The sequence below is a fragment of the Erythrolamprus reginae genome, chromosome 3, assembly GCF_031021105.1.
Source record: "Erythrolamprus reginae isolate rEryReg1 chromosome 3, rEryReg1.hap1, whole genome shotgun sequence".
NCBI classification, from domain to species: domain Eukaryota; kingdom Metazoa; phylum Chordata; class Lepidosauria; order Squamata; family Dipsadidae; genus Erythrolamprus; species Erythrolamprus reginae.
In genome coordinates, this window is record NC_091952.1 from 203,840,158 (window position 1) to 203,865,236 (window position 25,079).

General features: G+C 41.6%; 2 protein-coding genes and 1 long non-coding RNA gene across 7 annotated transcripts in view; 1 reads left to right on the forward strand and 2 right to left on the reverse strand.

Moving 5' to 3' along the window:
- SS18 (SS18 subunit of BAF chromatin remodeling complex) overlaps positions 1 to 885 on the reverse strand; it is a 43,918-nt gene extending 43,033 nt beyond the window's left edge. Inside the window, exon 1 of one of the 3 annotated variants that reach the window (XM_070747667.1) lies at positions 554 to 885. In XM_070747667.1, the coding sequence (XP_070603768.1) occupies positions 554 to 622 (69 nt within the window). In that variant the 5' untranslated portion in view covers positions 623 to 885. The remainder of the gene's footprint in view (positions 1 to 553) is intronic. The other 2 variants (XM_070747666.1, XM_070747665.1) reach the window with 2 other exon arrangements.
- Positions 886 to 21,864: 20,979 nt separating this feature from the next.
- LOC139164937 (uncharacterized) lies at positions 21,865 to 23,246 on the reverse strand. The gene is made up of 3 exons (XR_011558715.1): positions 23,042 to 23,246; positions 22,589 to 22,683; positions 21,865 to 22,502 (listed from the first exon to the last, which is right to left on the reverse strand). It is a non-coding gene; the product is annotated as an uncharacterized lncRNA (long non-coding RNA).
- TAF4B (TATA-box binding protein associated factor 4b) overlaps positions 23,213 to 25,079 on the forward strand; it is a 75,672-nt gene continuing 73,805 nt past the window's right edge. For 2 of the 3 annotated variants that reach the window (XM_070747669.1, XM_070747670.1), the window contains exon 1: positions 23,394 to 23,930. In XM_070747669.1, coding sequence (XP_070603770.1) covers positions 23,510 to 23,930 — 421 coding nt within the window. In that variant the 5' untranslated portion in view covers positions 23,394 to 23,509. Of the gene's footprint in view, positions 23,931 to 25,079 lie in introns of all 3 variants that reach the window. The other variant, XM_070747668.1, reaches the window with a different exon arrangement.

The window sequence follows — 25,079 nt, forward strand, 5'->3', positions numbered from 1 at the left end:
TTGAATTACTTCCCCATCTACTTGCTTGTTACTAGCAGGGTTTTACCCAATCTCCTTTAGAGTTTGAACTGCAAAGACAAAGGCAGTTGACATAGGGACTTCAATTCCCAGAATTCCTGAGCTAGCATGATTGGCGCAGGAATTCTGGGAATTGAAGTCCACAAGTCATAGAAGAGCCAACTTTGCCTACTCCTGGGTTAGACCACAACTTCTCGTGTGGAGACGACCTCTTTCGTGTCATAGGCCCAAATTCCTTATGTTTTTCAGCACCCTCGGTCCCAAGAGTCATGACCCAAAAGTCCCGAAACGCCCAGGAAGGCGACCGTGAGGGGAAAGAGAAAGAGAGAGAAAGCAGCAGGTCGGCATCAAAATGAAGGCGCTGCATCCGATATCATTGCCAGGTCACGAGCGCCGGGCCTCGGGTCAGCTCGCGCGCAGGGAAGGACGGCGCAGAATCCCGACTCTCGCTTCTGCACGGGGCGAAACACTCGTTCCCCCCCACCCCCTCCCACACACATATACATACACACACGGGCTAGGCCCCACAGCTCACCTTCTGGATGGCAGCCGGCGTAATCTCGCCTTTGCCCCGCTGCCGGGGGGCCGCAAACGCCACCGACATCTTTTGAGTCCCCCCCTCCGCCTGAAGACGCCTCAGCGCAGCACGGCGGCTCCTTTCTCGACGCCTCTTGGCGGCCAAAAATAAAATTTAAATTTAAAAAAATCTCCAGAAAAGACGGGCTACTTGAAGGGAGGAAGCAGTAACCCGTTGGGTCGAGCCATTTCCTGCATCAAAAAGCGGGGGGGGGAGGGTGAGGTAAAGGCAGGAGGGCCTGCTATGTACACCGGGAAAACATGCTTGTTTTATTCAACGCTTTGATAAAATTATTTGGAGGGTGGGGGAGGGGCTGCTACGATATTTTTTTTTAACGAGCCAAGGCATTTCTAAGAACGTTACAATGAGCGCGCTACCCCCCACGATAATGGTACATTCCTACTACCCGACTTTCTCCGAGCTCTAGAGCAACGACAAATGTTACAAGGGGGAAAAAGGGAGGGGGGAGGTCGAGAGATGTGTCTCGTAATCTCATGTTTGTTCCCCGCTCTTCTCAGCGTTGGTTCAGTCCATTCTGTGCTTGGGGAGAGTGAGTCACTCTCGCCCTTTTAGGATCACGAGGGGCAGACTGGAAAAAAGTTTAGTACTCAAGTACTAATGCAATTTTTTAAAGTTGAAATCTTAACTACATCATATTTTTCTTGCATACTTTGGCAGTTCGAGATTGAATCTTGTCTTTTAAAAGTTGGAAGGAATCTTTATTTTATTTTATTAATTTATTTTGTCAAGTAATATTGGTAGTATACAAAGAGTCTGCGGAGAGGGGCGGCATACAAATCTAATTATTATTATAATAATAATTATTATTAATAATAATAATAATAAATAATAATAAATAATAATAATAATAATATAACAATGTTTATATACATGATACTAGTAAGAGAAACATTAGGACGGGACGGAAAGCACGCTGGTGCACTTATGCACACCGCTTACTGACCTCTTAGGAATCGGAAGAGATCAATAGGGTTAAGTGATGATACTATAGAGTCAGGTAATGAGTTCCATATATTACCTACTTGGTTACTAAAGTCGTATTTCCTGCAGTTGAGTTTGGAGCAGTTTACTTTAAGTCAACAACTACTACATGAGCGCACAACAGATACAAACATAATGTAAACTGCTTCAAACTCAACTGCAGGAAATACGACTCTAGTAACCGAGTAGTTGATGCATGGAACTCACTACCAAACTCTGTAGTATCATCTAACCCCCAAAACTTTACCCTTAGACTATCCACTGTTGACCTCTCCTGATTCCTAAGAGGTCAGTAAGGGGCATGCATAAGTGCACCAGCCTGCCTTCCGTCCCCTATCCTAATGTTTCTTTATATTTGTACTAGTATCATGTATATGAATATTATTATATCTAATGTTTTTTTCCTTATTTTTCTTTTTACTAGTATCATGTATATAAATATATCTTTACATACCTCCAATATGTACTTGACAAAACAAATAAATAAAATAAATAAGTTTGTATCTTGTGTGCTTGTGTGTTGTTGTGGTTGAAGCTGAAGTAGCCATTGACAGGAAGGATGTTGTAGCAGATGATTTTATGGGCTATGCTTAGGTCATGTTTAAGGCAACATAGTTCTAAGCTTTCCAAATCTAGGATTCTAAGTCTAGTTGAGTAGGGTATTCGTTGCCAGTGGAGGAGTGGAGGGCTCTTCTAGTAAACGACATTTTCTAGAGTGTTTATGTCTGAAATGTGGTGTGGGTTCCAGACAGATGAGCTGTATTCAAGGATTGGCCTGGTAAAAGTTTTGTATGCTCTGGTTAGTAGTGTGAGATTACCAGAGCAGAAACTATGTGGGATTAGGTTAGCAACTCTTGAAGCCTTTTTGGCGATATTGTTGCAGTAGGCTTTGGCGTGATTGATTTACAAAAAAAAGTGCTTGTAAATACATTGTAACTGTTAAATACTGGTTTATAACAACTTGTCAAGTCTTAAAGTTGCCAAGTTTGGAGACCCCTGCCTTAAGGGCATTTCAGACATTACACAACACACACACCCAGCAGCAACTCTGAAACTTATAAAAATCCATATACTGTACTCTTCAAACCTGTTGGTCAGCTGAACCAGAGCCACAAACCTTAGTTCTGTTCATCAATAAACCATATTTTCAATCAGCCTCCATGTTTCCAATATCTTTTCCCCAGTTTGGAACAGAACACAACATTTATTTATTATTTATTTATTTATTACTTAGATTTGTATGCCGCCCCTCTCCGAAGACTCGGGGCGGCTCACAACACGTGGAAACAAATCATAAATAATCTAACAAATTTAAAATTAAAAGATTTAAAAGACCCCATAAACTAACAGACATACACACAAGCATACCATATATAAATTAAACATGCCCAGGGGAAGATGTTTCAGTTCCCCCATGCCTGACGGCAAAGGTGGGTTTTAAGGAGTTTACGGAAGGCAGGAAGAGTAGGGGCAGTTCTAATCTCCAGGGGGAGTTGGTTCCAGAGGGCCGGTGCTGCCACAGAGAAGGCTCTTCCCCTGGGGCCCGCCAACCGACATTGTTTAGTTGACGGGACCCGGAGAAGGCCCACTCTGTGGGACCTGATCGGTCACTGGGATTCGTGCGGCAGGAGGCGGTCTCGGAGATATTCTGGTCCAATGCCATGAAGGGCTTTAAAGGTCATAACCAACACTTTTAATTGTGACCGGAAATTGATCGGCAACCAATGCAGACTGCGGAGTGATGGTGAAACATGGGCATACCTAGGTAAGCCCATGACTGCTCTCGCAGCTGCATTCTGCACGATCTGAAGTTTCCGAACACTTTTCAAAGGTAGCCCCATGTAGAGAGCATTACAGTAGTCAAACCTCGAGGTGATGAGGGCATGAGTGACTGTGAGCAATGAGTCCCGGTCCAGATAGGGCCGCAACTGGTGCACCAGGCGAACCTGGGCAAACGCCCCCCTCGCCACAGCTGAGAGATGTTTTTCTAATGTGAGCTGTGGATCGAGGAGGACGCCCAAGTTGCGGACCCTCTCTGAGGGGGTCAATAATTCCCCCCCCAGGGTAATGGACGGACAGATGGGATTGTCCTTGGGAGGCAAAACCCACAGCCACTCCGTCTTATCCGGGTTGAGCTTGAGTCTGTTGACACCCATCCAGGCCCCAACAGCCTCCAGGCACCGGCACATCACTTCCACCGCTTCGTTGACTGGGCATGGGGTGGAGATGTAAAGCTGGGTATATTGATCATACCTCACCCCATGTCCTTGGATGATCTCGCCCAGCGGTTTCATGTAGATGTTGAATAGCAGGGGGGAGAGGACCGACCCCTGAGGCACCCCACAAGGGAGAGACCTAGGAGTCGACCTCTGACCCCCCACTAACACCGACTGCGACCGGCCAGAGAGGTAGGAGGAGAACCACTGAAGAACAGTACCTCCCACCCCCAACCCCTCCAGCCGGTGCAGAAGGATACCATGGTCGATGGTATCGAAAGCCGCTGAGAGGTCAAGGAGCACCAAGACAGAGGATAAACCCCTGTCCCGGGCCCGCCAGAGATCATCCATCAATGCGACCAAAGCGGTTAACCGTGCTGTAACCGGGCCTGAAACCCGACTGCTGGGGACCTAGATGATCGGCTTCTTCCAAGGACCGCTGGAGCTGGAGTGCCACCACCTTCTCGACAACCTTCCCCATAAAGGGAAGGTTGGAGACTGGACGATAGTTGTTAAGCACAGCTGGGTCCAGGGAGGGCTTCTTGAGGAGGGGGCGCACGAGCGCTTCTTTATAGAGTGATGGAAAAACTCCCCTCCCCAAGGAAGCGTTGGTAATCTCCTGGGCCCAGCTCCGCGTCACCTCCCTGCTGGCCGAAACCAGCCAGGAGGGACACGGATCCAGTAAACAGGTGGCGGAACTCACAGCTCCAATGGCCTTGTCCACTTCATCAGGTGTCACCAGATCAAACTCTTCCCAGACAGGTGGACAAGTACGTGCCCCAGTCACCTCGACTGACTCATTGTCAGTCGACTCTGTTTTACAATTGGAGTCGAGGTCGGCCCGGATCCGAGCAACTTTATCAGCGAAAAACGTGTTAAAATCCTCGGCACTACTCTGTAAGGGCTCCCCAACTCCCCCCTGGTTAAGAAGGGAGCGGGTCACCCTAAACAGAGCGGCCGGGCGGGATTCCGCTGATGCAATCAAGGCGGCATGATACGCGCATCTTGCCGCCTTGAGCGCCACTTTGTAAGTCTTAATAAAAGCTCTTACAAGTGTTCGGTCGGATTCAGACCTACTCTTCCTCCATCGCTTCTCTAGACGTCTCTTTTGGCGTTTCAACTCCCAGAGCTCCTTGTTGAACCATGGGGCTCTACGGGGTCTAGCGCCACGGAGAGGTCGCAAAGGCGCAATCCGGTCAAGAGCCCCCGCCGCAGCCCTGTTCCAGGCCTCCGCGAGAGACTCCGCCGAACTGTGGACGAGTGCCTCTGGAATAACCCCAAGCGCCGTTTGAAAGCCCTCTGGGTCCATCAGGCATCTGGGGCGGAACATCTTCATTGGTTCCGCCTCCCTGCGGGGGAGGATTGGAGCCAGGAAGTCAAGCCGTAGTAGAAAATGGTCTGACCATGACAAAGGCAATACTTCTAAGCCCCTTAGTCTCAGACCATTACTCAATTGCTCGGAAAGGAATACCATGTCAGGTGCGTGCCCTCCCTCGTGAGTCGGACCCTGTACTACTTGAGTCAGGTCCACGGCTGTCATGGTGGCCATGAACTCCTGTGCCAACCCAGAGGTTTCGCCGAGTGACGGCAGGTTGAAGTCCCCCAGGACGATGAGTCCGGGGAACTCCACCGCCAACCCGGCTACCTCCTCGAGTAGCACAGGCAGGGCTTTTGACATGCAGCTGGGAGGCAGGTATGTGAGAAATAAGCCCACCTGGACCCCTAAGTCCAACTTCATCAAGAGAGACTAACTTAATCTGGTATATTAGTATATATATGGACCCAGGTCAGTGCTAAAGCCAGGCAAACTTGACCTGGCTGAAATATCCAGACACAAGTCAAGGCTGAAGTTGTCAGAACCAGGACTGAACTAGGATAGTCAGGAGTGGCAGAACCAGAGCTGAAGTAACCAGTATTGGTGTATCCAGTATTGGAAGAAACAGGAACAGTTAGGAAAGAAGAAGCAGTTGCTGGGAGAGATGAAAACTGTGTTGAATTAGGCTTCTGATAGCAAAAGAATAAACAGTAAACATGGAATTCTTAGCAGCCGGTTTATCTTTTGAGAAACTGAATGGAAACAATTACCATAAGAGAAGGGTTATGGGACATTGTTGTAACGCCACCTGTAGATGGGGATCCAGCTCAAAGAATTTTGAATGATAAAGACAAAGCCATGTTAATGTTAATTCTTGAAGACACTCAGCTTGTTAATGTAAGACCAAGGGAAACCGCTTGTGAAACTTTCCAGATTAAAGCAGAGGTGGGCTACTGCTTGGGGGAGGGGAAGAATGCAGTGGGGTAGCGAAAATGAAGCTCCACCCCAGAGCTCCCAATTTGCACTGAAAGATGTTGAAAGAAAATGCAGGGCATCCTGCATAAGCCACACCCACAATATGGTAGTAAAATTTTTGGTAGCTCTTCACTGGATTAAAAGGACTGTTTCAGAGGGAAATGGCCGGGGCAAAAGTCATCTTAACATGACAGTTATACAATTTTAAACTGCAACCAAACAGATGTGTTAGTGAACAAATAAATAAAATACAATGTTTGTTTGCAAAGTTGGAGAGCCGTGGACTGACATTCCCAGATGAGCGGAAGACATATATCCTGTTATCTTCTTTAGACAAAAGTTGGGAACCATTTGTCTTAAGCTTGCAAAGTATACCAGAAACGTCCTTGAATTTGGACTTTGTTACTTCAAAGTTGATGAACTTCTCAAGGCAGATGCTATGTGATAAGGAAAGTCAGTTGGAAAGTGTCATTAAAGATGGAAGTATCATTAAAGGCTGGAAAGATTTTTGCTGTTATTCTCACAAGAGTTTCCCTTATATAGACACAAAGCGTGGCCAAGTGTTCTTTAGAGCAGTGTTTCCCAACCTTTTTTGAGCCGCGGCACATTATTCACATTTAGAAAATCCTGGGGAACATTGAGGGGGGGGGGCTAAAAAAGTTTGGACAAAAAAATCTCTCTCTTCCTCCCTTTCGCTCTATTTCTCTCTCTCCCTCTTTCTCTCTCCCCCTTCCTTCCTCTTTCTTTCCCCCTCTCTCTCCATCTCTTTGTTTCTCCCTTCCTTCCTCTCTTTTTTGCCCTCCTTCTCTCTCCCTCCTTCCCTCCCTCTGTGTCTTTCCCTCACCCTCCTTCCCCCTCTTTCTCCCTCTCTTTTTCTCTCTCCCTCTCTTGCTATCTTTCTCTCTTTCTCTCCCCCCTGTCTCCCTCTCTTTCTCTTTCCCTCTCTTGCTATCTCTTTCTCTCCCCCTCTCTCCCCCTCTTTCTCTCTTTCCCTCTCTTGCTATCTCTTTCTCTCCCCCTCTCTCCCTCTTGCTATCTCTCTCTCCCCCCCTCTCCCTCTCTCTCTCTCCCTCTCTTGCTATCTCTTTCTCTCTCTTTTTCTTCCCCCTCTCCCCTCTCTTTCTCTCTCCCCTCTTGCTATCTCTTTCTCTCTTTCTCTCCCCCTCTCTCCCTCTCTTGCTATCTCTTTCTCTCCCCCCTCTCTCCCTCTCTCTTTCTCTCTCTCCCTCTCTTGCTATCTCTTTCTCCCCCCCCTCTCTCTTTCTCTTTCTCCCTCTCTTGCTATCTCTTTCTCTCTCTCTTTCTCTCCCTCTCTCTCCCTCTCTTGCTATCTCTTTCTCTCCCCCCTCTCTCCCTCTCTCTCCCTCTCTTTCTCTCCCCCCTCTTTCCATCTCTCTTTCTCTCTCTCCCTCTCTTGCTATCTCTTTCTCTCCCCCCTCTCTCCCTCTCTCTTTCTCTCAGCAGCCGCATTGGGCAGTAGCCGTGGGGCGGCAGCAAGGTCGTCAGCTGTGAGGCGGAGCTCCAGAACTGAGGCACAGACGGCGGTGGATAGACGTGTTGCTAGACGCTGTGCATGCTGGCGTTGCGCTGGGCATGGACGTGGAGCTGGAGCCTCCGTCCCGGCCCAGACAGCAGGCAAGTGCCAGCCACGCAATTCTAGCATGTCCAGCCGCCGCCGTCCGTGCCTTTGTTCCGGAGCTCCGCCTCACAGCTGACCACTCTGCAGCTGCCACACGGCTACTACCCGCTGCGGCTGCCGCTGCCGCCCTTCCACTGCCATCACCCTCCCACTGCGCGCCGCCCTTCTGCTGCCGCTACCCTCCCACCAGGCCCCAAAGCTCACCTGCTGCTGCCGCCACGGAGGCTCCAGCCGGGCGGGGTGCTGCAGTTGCCGGAAAACTTGGAAGGCGCTAAGAAGGAAGCTCAGCTTCCGTTCTCACAACTTTTTGCTCTTTGCAAAAAGTTTTGAGACCAGAAGCTGAGCTGCTTTCTTCGCGGCACACCTGACCATGTCTCGCGGCACACCAGTGTGCCACGGCACACCGGTTGGGAAACACTGCTTTAGAGCTATTCGCACCCTAATCTCTTCCTTTTCAAATAATCCTGTCTGGGCATGGCCCTGCGTACCCTTGCATCTATAAGTGGTTTGTGAATGTCCCCGGAGTCACTCAATAACACCTCTGGGGGTGTCACAGTCTCCGGTTGGCTTTCCCTTTCTAACTCCTCATCCTCTTCATTCTGAGACTCAGGTGCCAAGAGCACTGGTCTAGGATACCAATATGCATCCATCTCTCAATTTTCAAAATCTGTGATCAGCTGAGCAAGATGTGGACCAGCCACAACAATCTCCATCCATTAGGAAGCATTTCCAGCCCAGAGTCCTGGAATAGCAAATGAGAGAATCTGATTTCAGGATTCTTTCCGGTTACTTTCAGCTACCATTGTTTTAGCATCTCTCAAATTAGAACATTGGTAAACAAAAATATGGGAAGACATCAGATAAGACATAGCTCTGAGGAGGAAGGTATAGATCCTGACCTGATAGGTAAATGTGCTAGGTTCTGCAAAAAAGGAGAAAAGAATATATTTTCCCAGTAAAATCTTTATTAATCAATAGATTAATCGGTTTCAAAATGTATATTCTCATCAAATACTATTGCTATCAAAGCCACAAACTTTGCTCTTTATTTCCAGCCTTTGAATGGAAAGATATGACACACCCTCTCTTTTAACTTTGCTACAGCAGAATTACAACCAGTCCTGACACTTGCAACCATCTCAGTATCCCCACAGTCCCATGGCCACAATTCAGGTGCTTGGCAACTGGTTTGTATTTATGACGATTGCTGTATCTTGGTTGACTGATTGGTGTGTACTGAATATGTGTACTGAGTAGTATTTGGCACCAGATTTGAAGGCTTCATAGTAACTTGTAATAGATTAGGAAAAAGACAATGCCAAACAGTCAGAAGACTAGAAACTAAATTGCACATAAAGAGAACAAAGGCATAGAGTATTTGAGAGGGGATCAACTGAACAAAGAGGGAAAAAACACTTTTTAAAAATCTGGAAGGTTGTTGCATATAAAAAGGTCAACACCTGTTTCTTCATTCTACAATGCAGGATGCAGTGAAATGAATATAAATTACAGCAAGCAGATTCTGAAATGTCCTAACATAGGAACTCTGATCAGAAAGGGAGTGGACTTCCCTTTGTTGCATGTCTTTAAATGAAGGATATAACCATCTGCCTGGGATGCTTTAATTTCGATTCCTGCACTGAGCAGGGAATTGGGCTCAATGGCCTAAAAGACCCATTTCAGCTTTATGATTCCAAGCCACAAAAATCCTCATTATTTTCTGGACATTGCAATGAGGAAAAGAGAGGCAGCTGCATCTTAAGATAAAGATACCCGCTGATACCAATTCAGAATATTATTAAAGCAGAGTTGTGCTAAAGCAGCCCTTTTAATTCTCTATATGCAATAAGAGATGACTAGCCTGGCCATTTCACAGCACTGTTACAACAGAATTGTATGAGCATGCTCCCCTTCTTTCTAAATTAATTAGCAGAGGTCTCCTCTCCTTAATGGGGTGGGCAGGCTGGAGTTTTATAAGGGAGGGGAGATGTTGAATATGAAAGAAATTCAGAAAAATGGAGAGGAGGCAATAAAATGTAGACGGGAATGCTGGAAGAGCAATAGCTGCAGTTGATGGGGACAAACAGGAAGTGTGTCTCCACAAATTCCTCTGATCAGATCTATCATAATTTTTATGTGGGTGTTGTTGCTGCTGCTTTGGATGCCTTTAAATTGGTGTCGATTCTTAATGAGCGCCTGTACTTGTCCTTGTACTTCTCTTGGCAAGATTTCATAAATGGTTTGTCTTTGCCTCCTTCCTATAGTTTAGATCAGTGTTTCTCAACCTTGGCCGTTTGAAGATGTGCGGACTTCAACTCCCAGAATTCCTCAGCCAGCAACGCTGGCTGGGGAATTCTGGGAGTTGAAGTCCGCACATCCTATTTATTTATTTATTTATTTATTTATTTGTTTGTTTGTTTGTTTGTTTGTTTGTTTGATTTGTATGCCGCCCCTCTCCGCAGACTCGGGGCGGCTCACAACACAATAAAAACAGTTTGTAACAAATTAATAATTTACAATATAAAATATTAAAAAACCCCATTATTAAACAAACATACACACAAGCATACCATACATAAATTGTATAGGCCCGGGGGAGATATCTCAGTTCCCCCATGCCTGACGACAAAGGTGGGTTTTAAGTAGTTTGCGAAAAGTGAGGAGGGTAGGGGCAGTTCTAATGTCTGGGGGGAGCTGGTTCCAGAGAGTCGGGGCCGCCACAGAGAAGGCTCTTCCCCTGGGGCCCGCCAACCGACATTGTTTAGTTGACGGGACCCGGAGAAAGTCCACTCTGTGGGACCTAATCAGTCGCTGGGATTCGTGCGGCAGAAGGCAGTCTCGGAGATATTCTGGTCCGATGCCATGAAGGGCTTCAAACGGCCACGGTTGAGAAACACTGGTTTAGATAAAGTGATTGTTGGCACTAGAATTCACAATCTTCCAGGTTCCATTCTGGTGTCTTAACCACTATATTGTACCAAAGTGGCTGACTTTTAAGTGGGATAATGTTGGCTTAATAAGGAAAATGGTTACGTACTGAGACTGGAGAAACAAGACTCCAATTAGATTCTCCACTCCGGTGGGAAAATACTGAAAGCCGAATGGCTGAGCAGTCTGACAGCTTCCTTTCATAATTGTCTACCTATCAGAGTCGAGGTGGGGCAGCAGGTAGAGTGCAGAACTGCAGGCCACTAAAGCTGACTGTGGATCTGTAGATCAGCGGTTCAAATCTCATTACTGGCTCAAGGTTGACTCAGCCTTCCATCCTTCTGAGATGAGTAAAATGAAGACCCGGATTGTGGGGGCAATATGCTGGCTCTGTTGAAAAGTGCTATTGCTAACATGTTGTAAGCCGCCCTGAGTCTTAAGGAGAAGAGCAGCATAAAATATCAAACAAACAAAGAACTAACTAACTAACTAACTAACTGATCTATTTACCCGATCTAACACTGGTGACGAAAGTGGGATTGGATGACAATGCAATCCAGCCAGGGGGCAATAAGTAATCTGGAGAAATGGCAAATTGGAATTACCACACAACCAGAATGACAATGCACATCCCACCGAGTCACCAGAATCTGACCAAGGAGCACTGTGACTCCTATATACAGTACCTAAATTCGACTACTTCATAGAGGTTAACAACCTCCTTGGGTTATTAGACAATAACAAAAAAGCTCTATTCCTGAGCTTCTGTTGGTCTGAGATTTTTTGAGACTGCCCAGGCACTGGCGCTGAATACTAAATACAGTGAATACACTGAAAAAAAAATACAAAGTCATTTTAATATAAATAGATAGTTTTAGAAGAGAGACTAAAAAAGAAATTTCCAGGAGAGTTAGTGGAATTTAATTTTATGAAATGATTTGGAAGGAAACTGAAGCAAAAAATTGCTAGAAGGAATATTTTAGAGACTGTGATATGTGGAAGAGTAAAAATGACACAAATACTACAAAAAGGTGAGGGGGGACAGAATGAAAAAGAAGTCACAAATGTTATGCAAATCACAAAGACTGGATCTGAGAAGGTGCAAAATAAGGATCCCGGACATTGGATCATTTTGTGGGTATAGGCCAAGCACAAGCAACTGAGTGATATAAAAATGGATTAAAACCAATCTACAGTGTTCCCTCAATTTCCGCGGGGGATGCGTTCCGAGACCACCCACGAAAGTCGAATTTCCGCGAAGTAGAGATGCGGAAGTAAATACACTATTTTGGGCTATGAACAGTATCACAAACCTTCCCTTAACACTTTAAATCCCTAAATTGCAATTTTCCATTCCCTTAGCAACCATTTAGATTATTACTCACCGTGTTTATTTATTAAAGTTTATTTTAAAAATATTTATTAAAGACAGACGAAAGTTTGGAGATGACATATGACATCATCGGGCGGGAAAAACCGTGGTATAGGGAAAAAACCCGCAAAGTATTTTTTAATTAATATTTTTGAAAAACCGTGGTATAGACTTTTTGCAAAGTTCGAACCCACGAAAATCGAGGGGACACTGTATTACGAAAATAGATAGGAAGATCCAATTCAATATTAAAATATTAGGATGACCATATGTAGAATCAAATATCATCCCTCCTTAAGTTTCCCTCCCCTCATGTTTTGTAGTATTTGTGTCATTTCTACTTTGTTCATGGGAACATGAGGTGAAGGCGGAGTGGATATACAGTGTTCCCTCGATTTTCACGGGTTCGAACTTCACGAAAAGTCTATACCATGGTTTTTCAAAAATATTAATTAAAAAATACTTTGTGGTTTTTTCCCCTATCGGTTTTTCCCACCCGATGACGTCATATGTCATCGCTAAACTTTCATCCGCCTTTAATAAATATTTTTTAAAATAAACTTTAATAAATAAACATGGTGAAGTCCAGATATCTTCAAGTTGCCAAGGTTGAGAAACACTGGTTTAGAGTATGTACCCCTCAGGCATTTAAATGGATTTTTAATCCCTGAGGGTACATGCTCTAAACATTGCAATTAAGGGTTGTTGTTGTTTTCTTTCTTTCTTTGGAAGACTCCCAATTTGTAATTATTAAAAATAGTTCAGGTTTTTTTTAGAGATGATATGAGTGTGTGTATGAAGGGTGGAATTGTGTTCATTTCAAATTGCAAGTTCCTGCTTGAACTTTTGAGACGGTGCTGAAATAGAAATAATAAGCACTGGGAGTTGAAGTCCAAATATCTTCAAGTTGCCAAGATTGGGAAACACTGCTCTAAACATTGCAATTTTCCTTTATTTCTAAGAAAGTATAAGATTTGGAGTTTATGTACAATACAGTACAAAGGATTTTAATGTGATCAAACCTGCCCAACTTTTCTAAAATTGCCATAAGAGGTTATGAATGTCTTCTTTTTCAGGAAACAGTTGTGGGGTGGGGGCAGCAATGACATGCACTACTGCTTTCCTTTTTACTATGTTTTATTGTATATAAGGGATATCAACAAAGGGAAGTTGTCATGACTTTATTCCATTTATGGGTTTGTTTTGTCATGGCTGGATTTTTCAGATTTTATATTTATGATATGCACTGAATATTGGGTGGAATATTTAAAGAGCAGCCCTTGAAATATGAGCCTCAATACTCTAATATAAAAAATAAACTACCAAGCAACAGTGCACATTTGCAAAGATATTCATGCCTCGGAGATTTTCTGAGAAGGTAATAATGAAGCGAAAGGCAGTCGCAGCAATATTAAATTTTGATTCTGCTCTGTGTCATGTTAGTTTACAAATAGATATTTTTGGAATAAAAAATACATGTCATGTTAAGCAGCCCACACTAATGGGAGCAAGTGCCACAACCCTAGTCAAGAATCTGACTTTATTTTTCAAAAGGAATCTCATATGAACAAATGCACTGATAAATAAAATTGCCTTTCTTGCCTAACCCCTTAAGACTGAAAGGCTACTAAGACTGGCTTGCCTTTTTCTAAACAGTCTTATTTATTAATCACATTTGCATTCCTCGGTGAGTATCATGCTGATATATATTGTTCTTTCTTTCATTGTTGCTATCAATATGCTGTCAGGATAAGACTTCCACAGTTCAAATACACAGAATAAAGAGGAAGGATCAAAATTTCTATTGGTGCCTATCTCACAGAAATTCAACTCTGGGTGGCATACAACAATACAAACAATGTCATAATATCCCATTAATAAATGTCAAAGGTGCCAATTTTTGTGGCTGCCTCCTCTTGTGCAGCTCAGGGCAGTTAATAAAGATTAAAAACGCTATTAAGAATTTTGTACGTTGGAATAGAGTGGCCATATCAAAGAAGAAAATAATCACAATTACAACCCAGCTCAGCCTTATTGATAGGTATATATGTCCTTCTAGTCTAGTGACCGTGGAAAGAGTCAGATCTTCAGAGAAAACTTGACAGGCAGGTTGAGGATCACAGATTAGGGACAAAGGTGGATTGGCTGCCGATCAATTTCCGGTCACAATTCAAAGTGTTGGTTATGACCTTTAAAGCCCTACATGGCATTGGACCAGAATACCTCCGGAACCGCCTGCTACCGCACGAATCCCAGCGACCGATAAGGTCCCACAAAGTTGGCCTTCTCCGGGTCCCGTCGACTAAACAATGTCATCTGGCAGGCCCCAGGGGAAGAGCCTTCTCTGTGACGGCCACGGCCCTCTGGAATCAACTCCCAGCGGAGATTAGAACTGCTCCCACCCTCCTTGTCTTTCGTAAACTACTCAAGACCCACTTATACCGCCAGGCATGGGGGATTTGACACATCTTTTCCCCAGGCTCCTTATAATTTATGTTTGGTATGTATGTGTTGTCTGATTTAATATGATAGGGTTTTAGTTGTTTCTTTTAATATTAGATTTGTACCACTATAATATTGTTTTTATCATTGTTATGAGCCGCCCCAAGTCTTCGGAGAGGGGCGGCATACAAATCTAATAAATTATTATTATTATTATTATTATTATTATTACTGTTTGAGAAAGAATGAACAGGAATGTCTCACAAGATTATATTGTTTAATAAATAAATATTACCAAAATAAGTTCAGGACCATATAAAGAGCAGAGGCTATAGTCTCTTATATCAATAGCTGACTTGGTTTCAAGTTATAAAAAAGGAGAAGAAAATGCAGTGTTAAAAAGAAAGTACATTTGCATAGAACCTGATGGCAACCAGCATTCTTAACATGCTTCAAGTAAAGGAATGGCTCTCTCCCTCCCTCTAAAAATGCATGTATGGGCCATATTTTTCTATTTAATTTTTTAATGTCATGAATACATCTTTCCCACTGTGGCAGATGCACAGAAGCAATCATGATAGCTGTGGTATGTTTTCCCTGAAATATTAATTGTAAAATCTATTCTGCAGAATTGTATGTTAACAAAACTGATTGTCACACTGTGGAAATTATAATGGTAATTTCTCCCTAAATAATGCACAAAATTATGTTTTCATATGCTTTCCCAGAACTCTTTCATACCCGTAATGTTCTCAATATGGGGTTTCTTACAGTATATTATAAATTAGCATCAATTACTGTAGCTCACAGCATTGTCAGTCTAGAGACAATGATAACAGAAGTCACATAATGTTGTACCACCAGATGCTAGGGGACACCTTGTGCACTTCATGAATTTTCAGTTGAAAAGCAGCATTGCTAGTTAGAATAATTTATATCAATTCCATACAGGTGATATTTGTTTATTTCTATTCCTATTTAATGATTTACTTTTGATTGCTGGTTTCCTATTGCCATTATTTAAGACATTTAAAACATTTATGTCATCCTTCTGAAACAATAATTCCAAAGGTAATTTAAAATGTTTGTTTTACTGCACATTCAAATCAGCTAATAACCAGTAGTCCTCTGCCCAATTAATGAAGCCAGAGTTTTAATATTTAACCATGGTTTATTGATGTAACTATGCTGTAAACAAGCAATATGAAAAGATTCTGGCTCATTAGTGGTTGTTCTGCTTAGCTTCTCTATTGCAATCATTTTTTTTACTTGTATGTATGAATGGGATACAGTGGCTCATTGGCTAATATGCTAAGGAATAAAAATAAGAAGGAAACCAATTTTTCATAAACCTCTAAATGTTTTGTTTCATTAGTTTCACCCCTTTAAAAGGGATACATACATTAAAAAAGGAGGATTCAACCCACTATTTTCCCATCAACTCACTATATTATTCTATAAGAAATCCAGGAGAGACCTATAGAAATATATTCAAAATTATTCATGCCTCAGAATCAGTTAATTAATTGGCTTGTAATTGTAATTTTCATACAATCCAATGCTAAATGAGAACTTTAGCATATTGAATTTGTAAAGATAAAGCATCATAGACAACTTGGCAAACCTTCATATCACAATAATACGTTGTTGAGCACTCTATTTTAAGCTCTTTATTGTGCTCTATTATTTCTTTCACAGTCTGGTAGAAACTGTAAAAGTTCTGTGTCTAGGTTATAATATCCCCCCCCCCTTGTTAGGAGTATCTTGTGAGTTTCTAATATACACACGTCATGAGAATTTAAGGTCATGTTTTTCCTATACTTTGTCTTCTTGAAACAAACAAACAAAATATTTAATTCTTTTCGTTTGTCATCAGGTTGTTGGAAATATACAAAAGATTCTTATCAGACAGACCTGTCAGTTTTTGATTGATAATTATAGCTACTTGCTTGCTGGCTTAATTCACTGTACTAAAACCATAATGTTGTTTTGGTTTACAGTCTTGATAGAACTTAACCATTGGTTTGTAAATGATACCTTATAATTTACCATTACTGTATATGCAATCCTACCTGATGATGATGATGATTCAATAATCTTTAACAACCCATGGTTTAGTATGGCAGATAATATATACCGTAAGTATAGGCCAGCGATGGCGAACGTTTTTTTTGCTTGGGTACCAAAAGGCTGTGTGCATGTTCAATAGTGCTTGCGCACAAGCCCACACCTAAAATGCAATGCCCTCACACATTATTATTATTATTATTATTATTATTATTATTATTATTTAGATTTGTATGCCGCCCCTCTCCGCAGACTTGGGGCGGCTCACAACAACAATAAAACAATATACAACACATCTAATAATTTAAAATTCACTAAAAACCCTTTATTAAAAAGCAAGAACATACACACAAACATACCATGCATAAACTGTATAGGCCCGGGGGGGATGTCTCAATTCCCCCATGGTTGACGGCAGAGGTGGGTTTTAAGGAGTTTACGAAAGGCAATGCCTCAACACCTTGGAAGAGTGTTTTCAAAGTTCATTTTGAACAACTAGACTCCATGATAAGATGTAGGAAGTTTCATGGAGTGCCATTTGAAGAAAGACTGTGTATTTGTGGAGCACCGGCATATTCTTTTTTTGACTGCAGAAAGGAGTGCATACTTAACATTCTTATTTAAAAACTAAAGCATACTCTACTTGCACACCGAGGAGAAACTGTCTTAATTTTTGCAGTGAATGAATCTGTATACTGTATTATTATTATTATTATTATTATTATTATTATTATTATTATTAAATATTATTATGTCAATACAACACAGCAAACGAGATCACCATGCTGGATTTCGTTTTTCATCACCAGTCGGGCGCTTCCCAAGCACCTAGGACTGCGTGATGTAGCGGCGAATTATGTTTGCCGATCCCAGTAAAGCATTATTATTAAAGTATTATTATTATTTTATTATTATTATTATCATGCTGTGAGCCGCCCGGAGTCCTCGGAGAGGGGCGGCATATAAATCCAATCAATCAATCAATCAATCAATCAATTAATTAATTTATTTATTTATTAGATTTGTATGCCGCCCCTCTCCGGAAACTCGAAGCAGCTTACAATAACAATACATAGTACAAATCTAATGTTTAAAAAACAGTTTAAAACCCTTATTATAAAAAACAGTCATGCATCCCAAACAAACCATACATAAAATAAAACGGACCAGGGGAATCAATTTTCCCATGCCTGATGGCAGAGGTGGCTTTTTAGGAGTCCGCGAAAGGCAAGGAGAGTGGGGGCAGTTCTGATCTCTGGAGGGAGTTGCTTCCAGAGGGCCGGGGCCGCCACAGAGAAGGCTCTTCCCCTGGCCCCCGCCAGACGACATTGTTTCGTCGACGGGACTTGGAGAAGGCCAACTCTATGGGACCTATTTGGTCGCTGGGATTCGTGCTGCAGAAGGCGGTCCCGGAGATATTCTGGTCCGATGCCATGAAGGGCTTTATAGGTCATAACCAACACTTTGAATTGTGACCGGAAACTGATCGGCAACCAATGCAGACTGCGGAGTGTTGGTGTGACATGGGCGTATCTGGGAAAGCTGCATTCTGCACGATCTGTAGTTTCCGAACACTTTTCAAAGGTAGCTTCATGTAGAGACCATTACAGTAGTTGAACCTCAAGGTGATGAGGGCATGAGTGACTGAGCAGTGACTTCCGGTCCAGATAGGGCCGCAACTGGTGCAACTGGCATAACACTTGTAAGACCTCACTCTTTATATTAAAGACCATTTTAAAGAGGACAGTATAGTATGAACATGCTTAATCATTTTCTTTGGATCTATCATCTACTTATATATTTGCACTGCTTTTGTACTTCTGATATGGTCAAATGTCTAACTCAATAAAGTTTCTATTCTGTTCTAAATTGCCTGGATGCAGTTGAATCTTGGACCACTCCTGCATGAAGGAGATGAAGAAGACGCTTGAAGCGGGTACTAAAAGACTAGGTCAGTTATTTACAAAAACCCCCAGCTATAATGCAGACCACTCAAATTTGAGGAATCAAGAGTGCCTCAGGAAGTCCAATTCAATACCTTAATTCTTTAATGTGAGATTACAACTTTTCTGATAACAGTCTGATCAAGAAACATATAAGGAAAGATCGTGTATTTCCATTGCATGCAACTTTACAAAAAACATAGTTTTCTCTATGCATGTCTAGTCAGATGCCTGGTTTAACTGCAAACCCTTGCAGAAGTAGAGAAAGAGGCCTTACTCAAGAAAATAACACTTTTTTGAGATATAGCATGAATGGCATTGACAACATTTTCAGTGAATAAACAAGGTTCCTAATATTCGCATTTTATATGTTAATTAACACATTGTCTAGGGCTAGGCCAGTGTTTCCCAACCTTGGCAACTTGAAGATATTTGGACTTCAACTTCCAGAATTCCCCAGCCAGCAAATTAATTAATTAATTTTCTTACAGCTTTGAACTGCTGCACAGCTATGCTTGCTTATTATGAAAAGGTGCAGCTTTAGTTGGTGTAGCAGCTAATGAAGAGGCAACTTATAGCTAGGTTGCCTGACAGTCTATTCAATCTGAAAACCAAGTGACACATATTTCTAAAGAGTAAAGCAGACAAATTAGGTTTGAACCAGTCATTCAGATATGTATACATGGGGAGAAAGCATATGTTTTTAGGACCATTCTATGTAGCATAAATAAATTTAGATATGGTGCATTTCCAAATAAATGTCTGCTTTTAGATGAAGTATGAAGAAGGTAAGGCAAATTGTGATCCTGTTTTGACACCAATTGTAGTAAAAACACAGTAACTCCTTTGCTTCTTTCACATGACATTCATTTTTTCTGCTCTCTATAAATGATTCTGTCTGTGAGAATACAAGGGATCCCTTGGGGATACAATACCAACACAAACATATATATTTCTAAATTGCCAAAACCTCAGATCATTAAAGTGTGAGATTTTGATGTTTGTGTCTGAAATCTAATGTCATTTCACTATTTTTATTCCAAATTTCAAAGCTTTAGATAGAAAGATCAGCATCTTATAAAATTTTACAATCTTACAGGATTTTACCCATTTTTAAAAATTATCTAAAAATTAATTTCAGGATCATGTAGAATAGAACAGAACAGAATTCTTTATTGGCCAAGTGTGATTGGACACACAAGGAATTTGTCTTTGGTGCATATGCTTTCAGTATACAGTACTGTAAATAATAGATACATTTGTCAAGAATCATGAGATACAACACTTAATGTTATAATATCTTCAATAAAGATGTTAAGAAAAAACCAGACTGTACTGTACAGTATTCTGATTTAGCATATTGTGTAAACACAACTACATTATAATTATCTCAGATAATTATATCAGTAGCACTTTTAAAAGAAATTAAAATATGCAAATGAATATTTTATTTAAAAACATATTGACGCGTGACATTAAAATGGTCATAGGGCTGTTTTAATACTTTGTCTCTTAGACAGGGAAAGAATGAATGCACAGACATCTACCTGGGCATCTGGTATAAATAATGACCGAAAAAATGGAAAAACATGCATTGCAACATCATTAACATAAGCACCATTCTTTTATAATTGCTTTTTGATATCAGACACAAATATATAAATCATGTGATTTGTATTCTGATGCAAACTTCATTGTCTATTTGTCAATCATACTTTTACAGCTGCCAATCTCACAAGAAAGTGACTCTGGGTGACATACACCTTGCCCATCCTTGGCTTCTCTGTGAATATGTATGGACATCTGCAGCAAACTGAGATTGCAGCTCATGCAGATACCACGTTTTGTATCATGATGCAAGTGTTCTCATTTGCTCACCCACCCTCTTCAACGTTCATGGATGAATGACTATCCTGGAAAGCAGCTGGAATGATATAACAGATTCAATGAGTTGGTTTTGTTACTCCCTCAGGGTTAGCTGACTAGGTCATTTAGCTGATTTACAGTTTGCACAAAGCACTGTATTTCCAATGTTAGTGTATCAGGAAAACAAGGTTAATGAATGCATTGAAGAACCCTTACTAAACATGTGTGACATTTCAGTTTAAAACAAATATAGTGCTGTTGAATGGCTACAAGAGTTCCTAAGAACTACATCAGAACTAAGGAACAGCTATTTTAGAAACAACTAAGATACTGCACAGAATCCCAGGTCTGTAGTACTGGAGCCAAGACTGAGGAAGACACATACTACACATTCGAGTGACAAGGAGTTTTTATAAAATAAATATTGCAACAATCAGACAGAAACCTTTTTGTTACAATAAACTTTTGATAAAAAGTCAAATGCTTTTATGCTTGTAATAAATTATTGTATAATATTTTGTCTATTTCCAAATTATCTAAGAACAAATCGTCTATATTTTTCAATTAATGCTTTACAGATATCCTACTGAAACAAATGTCAAGATTTTCAACAATAAAAACCTGAAAAAGTATTGTGTCTTTTGTTAAATGATATAAGCACTGTGAACCCAACACTTTCAGAAACACCTTTTTGGAATCAAGCCAGAAATGTTATACTGTACTACTCTAAAGTCTATATTTGTGTCTTATTTTCCTTTTCTCATATCACACCCCCTTCAATGCACATTGTGGTTGCCCATATAACCCATGGCTTTCTCAGATGTGGAAGCAAAAATGTACAGTTTTGATTTTGAAATGGGTATAATTGAAAATGTAATATTGAAAATGACAAAATCTTGGGGTCAAAATGATTTTACCACACTCTTTCCTAAAAGACCAAATAAATATTGTTTTTAAATATTCCAATGTCTTGTTTTCAAAGGAGCATATGATCAAGATGAGGATTTACAAATTTTTAGAAGGTTGGGAAATGCACTCTCCATCTAAACAGTTTGCTTATCTCTTTATGTTGTCACTTTTGACCTATGTCTGTAGTAGGCAATATATTTTCCAAGAATTCTGTGATATATTAAACTTAATTTGCTGCCATTTTGAGGTCCCCTAAAGCTATAGTGTGTTGTAAAATGCACTCTATAAAAATCAATAAAATTCAGTCTACTCAAAATTCCATTTGTGTAGTCTTTGTATGGTCTACCCATTGCAAATTATCAGCCACTGCACATTATCAGTCTCTACAAATGTTAAATATATGCATCAGCAATTAAAAAGCTACTGTAACCTACAGTAGTAGATATATTAAATGATTTTATGATGATTCAGAAAAACCTGATGAGAAAATCACAATATGGACACAAACATCCAAACAAGAAAAAAATCACAGAAGGTTTTGAGGATTAAATGTATAATAATTATTTCATAAGCTGAATTGGTAATATGAGTACAAGGAATGCAATATCATAATTTAAAAATAAATTAAGTGTAGAAATAGATTTATACATTTTTGTGTGGGTCAACACAAAATTTTTCTATATACTTCTAGCATGCAGAACACTTGCAAGTGTTACAGTAATAAAGTGCAAACAATTGGAAAGAAAAGATTGATTTGAAATTTTATAGCAAGTAAAATTAATATAAAATCCAGTTTAAGCTGGCATTTGAAGCACTGAAGTAGAAGTGGAGAAATCTCAGCTCTTAGCTTTAGTGTGGCCTTGGGCAGAAATCCAACTAGCTAGGTGACCTTGGGTCAGTGGAAAGCAGCTGCAAATCATTTCTAAAAATGTCAAGAAAACTCAATGGACTTATCCATAAAGTTGCCAAATTTATCTGGTTCTTCCCAATTAAATTTGACATACAAAATCACATGTTTGCATAGCATAATAAAATTGGGAAAATGTGACACCACTTGTCCTGCTTTTACAAAACCTTCTCTTTGTGATCCAGGATGAACTTGTTTTCTCTAGAAGGCACAATAATGTGTGTTGTGACACATGTAAATGCCATGGATTACATCATTTATGCGATAGCGTGAGTCTGTGAAGACCCATGTGGCATTGCTGCTCTTCATTGCTCTTCATGGAGACCCTGAAATATGAGAAAAACCCTTAGATGTTCAGCCTTTAGTGAGCAACCATATGCAAACAAAATTCCCTAGAGCACGTCTAACTTACATTTTTGACAAATTATTACGGCTACTGTAGGCTACTGATTTGTGATGCTTGGATATTGTGAAAATTTGAAACACGAGCTCATTCAATAGCAACGTCTGAAATTAAAGAGAGGGAGAATCTTTTTTTATTTGTATTTGTTTTGTCAAATACGTATTGGTCATATAGAAAGATATAACAATATTTGTATACACGATACTAGTAAGAAAGAAACATTAGGACAGGGGACGATAGGCACGCTGGTGCACTTATGTTTATTTATCCTTGGATACAGCACGATTTGACGTGAACGTCCCCTATTCCTTTTCTCACGAGTCAACCCTTCCTTGCAAATATTTCTCCTGAATTAATTTGCTATTTGCCAACGAAGCGAAGTTCCGAAGGCCATAAATAACTTTAAGGGACCCCTGAAGCATAACAGAGGCGAGAAGTTAAAACTTGAGCCACGCAGCTTACCACCGACTTTCCCGCCTAGAACAGCCTACTCGTTTCCTTTCCGTGACGTCCCGCGAAAAGGCTGCCCAACCTAACGATTGGATGCATGTGGCTGAGAGAGCCAGAGGTGTGCGCGCCTGCGCTCTGCGATGCTACATAAATATGAGAGAGAGAGAGAGAGAGAGAATCTTAGTTTCTGGCAGGGCGGGGATTAAATCTGTTAGAAGGTTTTATTAGGGTGGCGCCGCTCATAGGCGGAGCACCAGCCGCAGCGGCGCGCGCCGCTTGTTTCCACCCTCACGCTTCTGGTTGGCGGCCTGGGATCCCCACGTGCATGCCTGCGAAGAAGACGGCCGCGTGGTTGTTTGCCTGCGAGCCGGGGGCTCTCGTGCTGGTTTTGCTCAGCTCCCGAGCACCTTTGGCGGCTGCTATGCTGTGGGGTAGCTCGGGCTCTAGTCCCGTGTCCCTCCGGTGCCTTTTTCCTTCTTCATGACTACTCCTCCGGTGGCGGTGGCGGCACCCATCCTGGGGAGAGTTATGGCCCCCGGGCCCCCTGAGCGTGCTGCTTTGGCACCCGATTCCCCCGTGAGCGCGGCTGGCAGAAAGCGGGAGCTTCGGGCAGCGGTGCCCGTTCCCTCTCCTTCCTGCCTCGCCATTCCCGCGGGCAGCCCTGTTAGGTTTGTCCTGAATCCTGGGGCCCCCAGGCTTCCCCTTAGTTTCCCCCCATCCTTGGCTCCTCAACCCCGGGTACTGCCTGCCACCATAGGAATCAAAGTAGCCCCCTCGGCTACGGGGCAGCAACTCCCCACGTCTAACAACATGGGGGTGAGGCAGCCAGCCCCTCCCTCGGGGGGACCCAAGCCCGCACAAATGACAATACGGTTGCCTGCTAATTTTCAGATCCCCCAAGGTAAGCAGATCCCACCTTTTTGGCTTCGTTTATGCCTCTCCTGCACCTCCCTGTAGGCGGAGTCAAAGCTATGGTGAATTTTGAAACACCCCGAATGATGATAGATGCTGCGAAGTTTTGCTCTGTCTATGAGAACCTTTTTTCTAAAACCCCGGATATATATAATTCTATCTATCTATCTATCTATCTATCTATCTATCTATCTATCTATCTATCTATCTATCTATCTATCTATCTATCTATCTATCTATCTATCCATCCATCCATCCATCCATCCATCCATCCATCCATCCACCCATCCACCCATCCACCCATCCATCCACCCATCAATACATCTATCTATCTTACCTATCCACCTACCTATCTATCAAAACCATGTTGAGTAGTGCAACTAAAACTTCTTCCCTGATCAATTTCATATTTGGAAAGTTGTATTCACGATTTCTTGGAAGAATATTTGAAAAATATTTGTTGAAGAGTCCCCTGGGAGTTGGGGGGCATAGAAATTTAATAAATAAATAAATAAATAAATATTAGGTCTTTTGAGATGGGGTGGGGGGAGGGAGAGAAGAAAGCGCCAAGATACATTCTTCAGTATATATGATTCAAAGGACAGCACTAAATTACTTGCCCAATTTTTATTCAAATTCTTTAAATAGTGCTTGGGCAGAGAGAGACTTTTTTTTGGCACCTCTTCAAAAATATTCCAAATGTAGGACAACTCAATTTTACTGAGTTCTCAATATCTACTGGGGGCAATCAGTATCCACACGATATCTGTCTTCCTGTTTGTTCAGTGGTCACCTTTGAAATGTGAGTGATATATTGAAATATTGGGAATAAGCGTAACAGATCTCAGTGCATGTCAAAATAATCTAACCGTGTTTTTTCATTCCTAAAAGTCCAAACAATAGGAAGGTCCATGTGTGGATTTAAGAGTTTTAGAAAGTTGAGAAAGACAGTATACTATTAAATACCACTGTTAACTCTTTCTCTCATTTGCCAGATTTAGAAATGTTTCATGTAAAATTACAAGGAAAAAAAGTTACATCTAGCATACGATTTATACATTTTAGGGCACAAGTTTCTGATATAGACACACATTCACTGTATATGTCTATCAAGCATTCCAAATATTTGCAAGTAAAA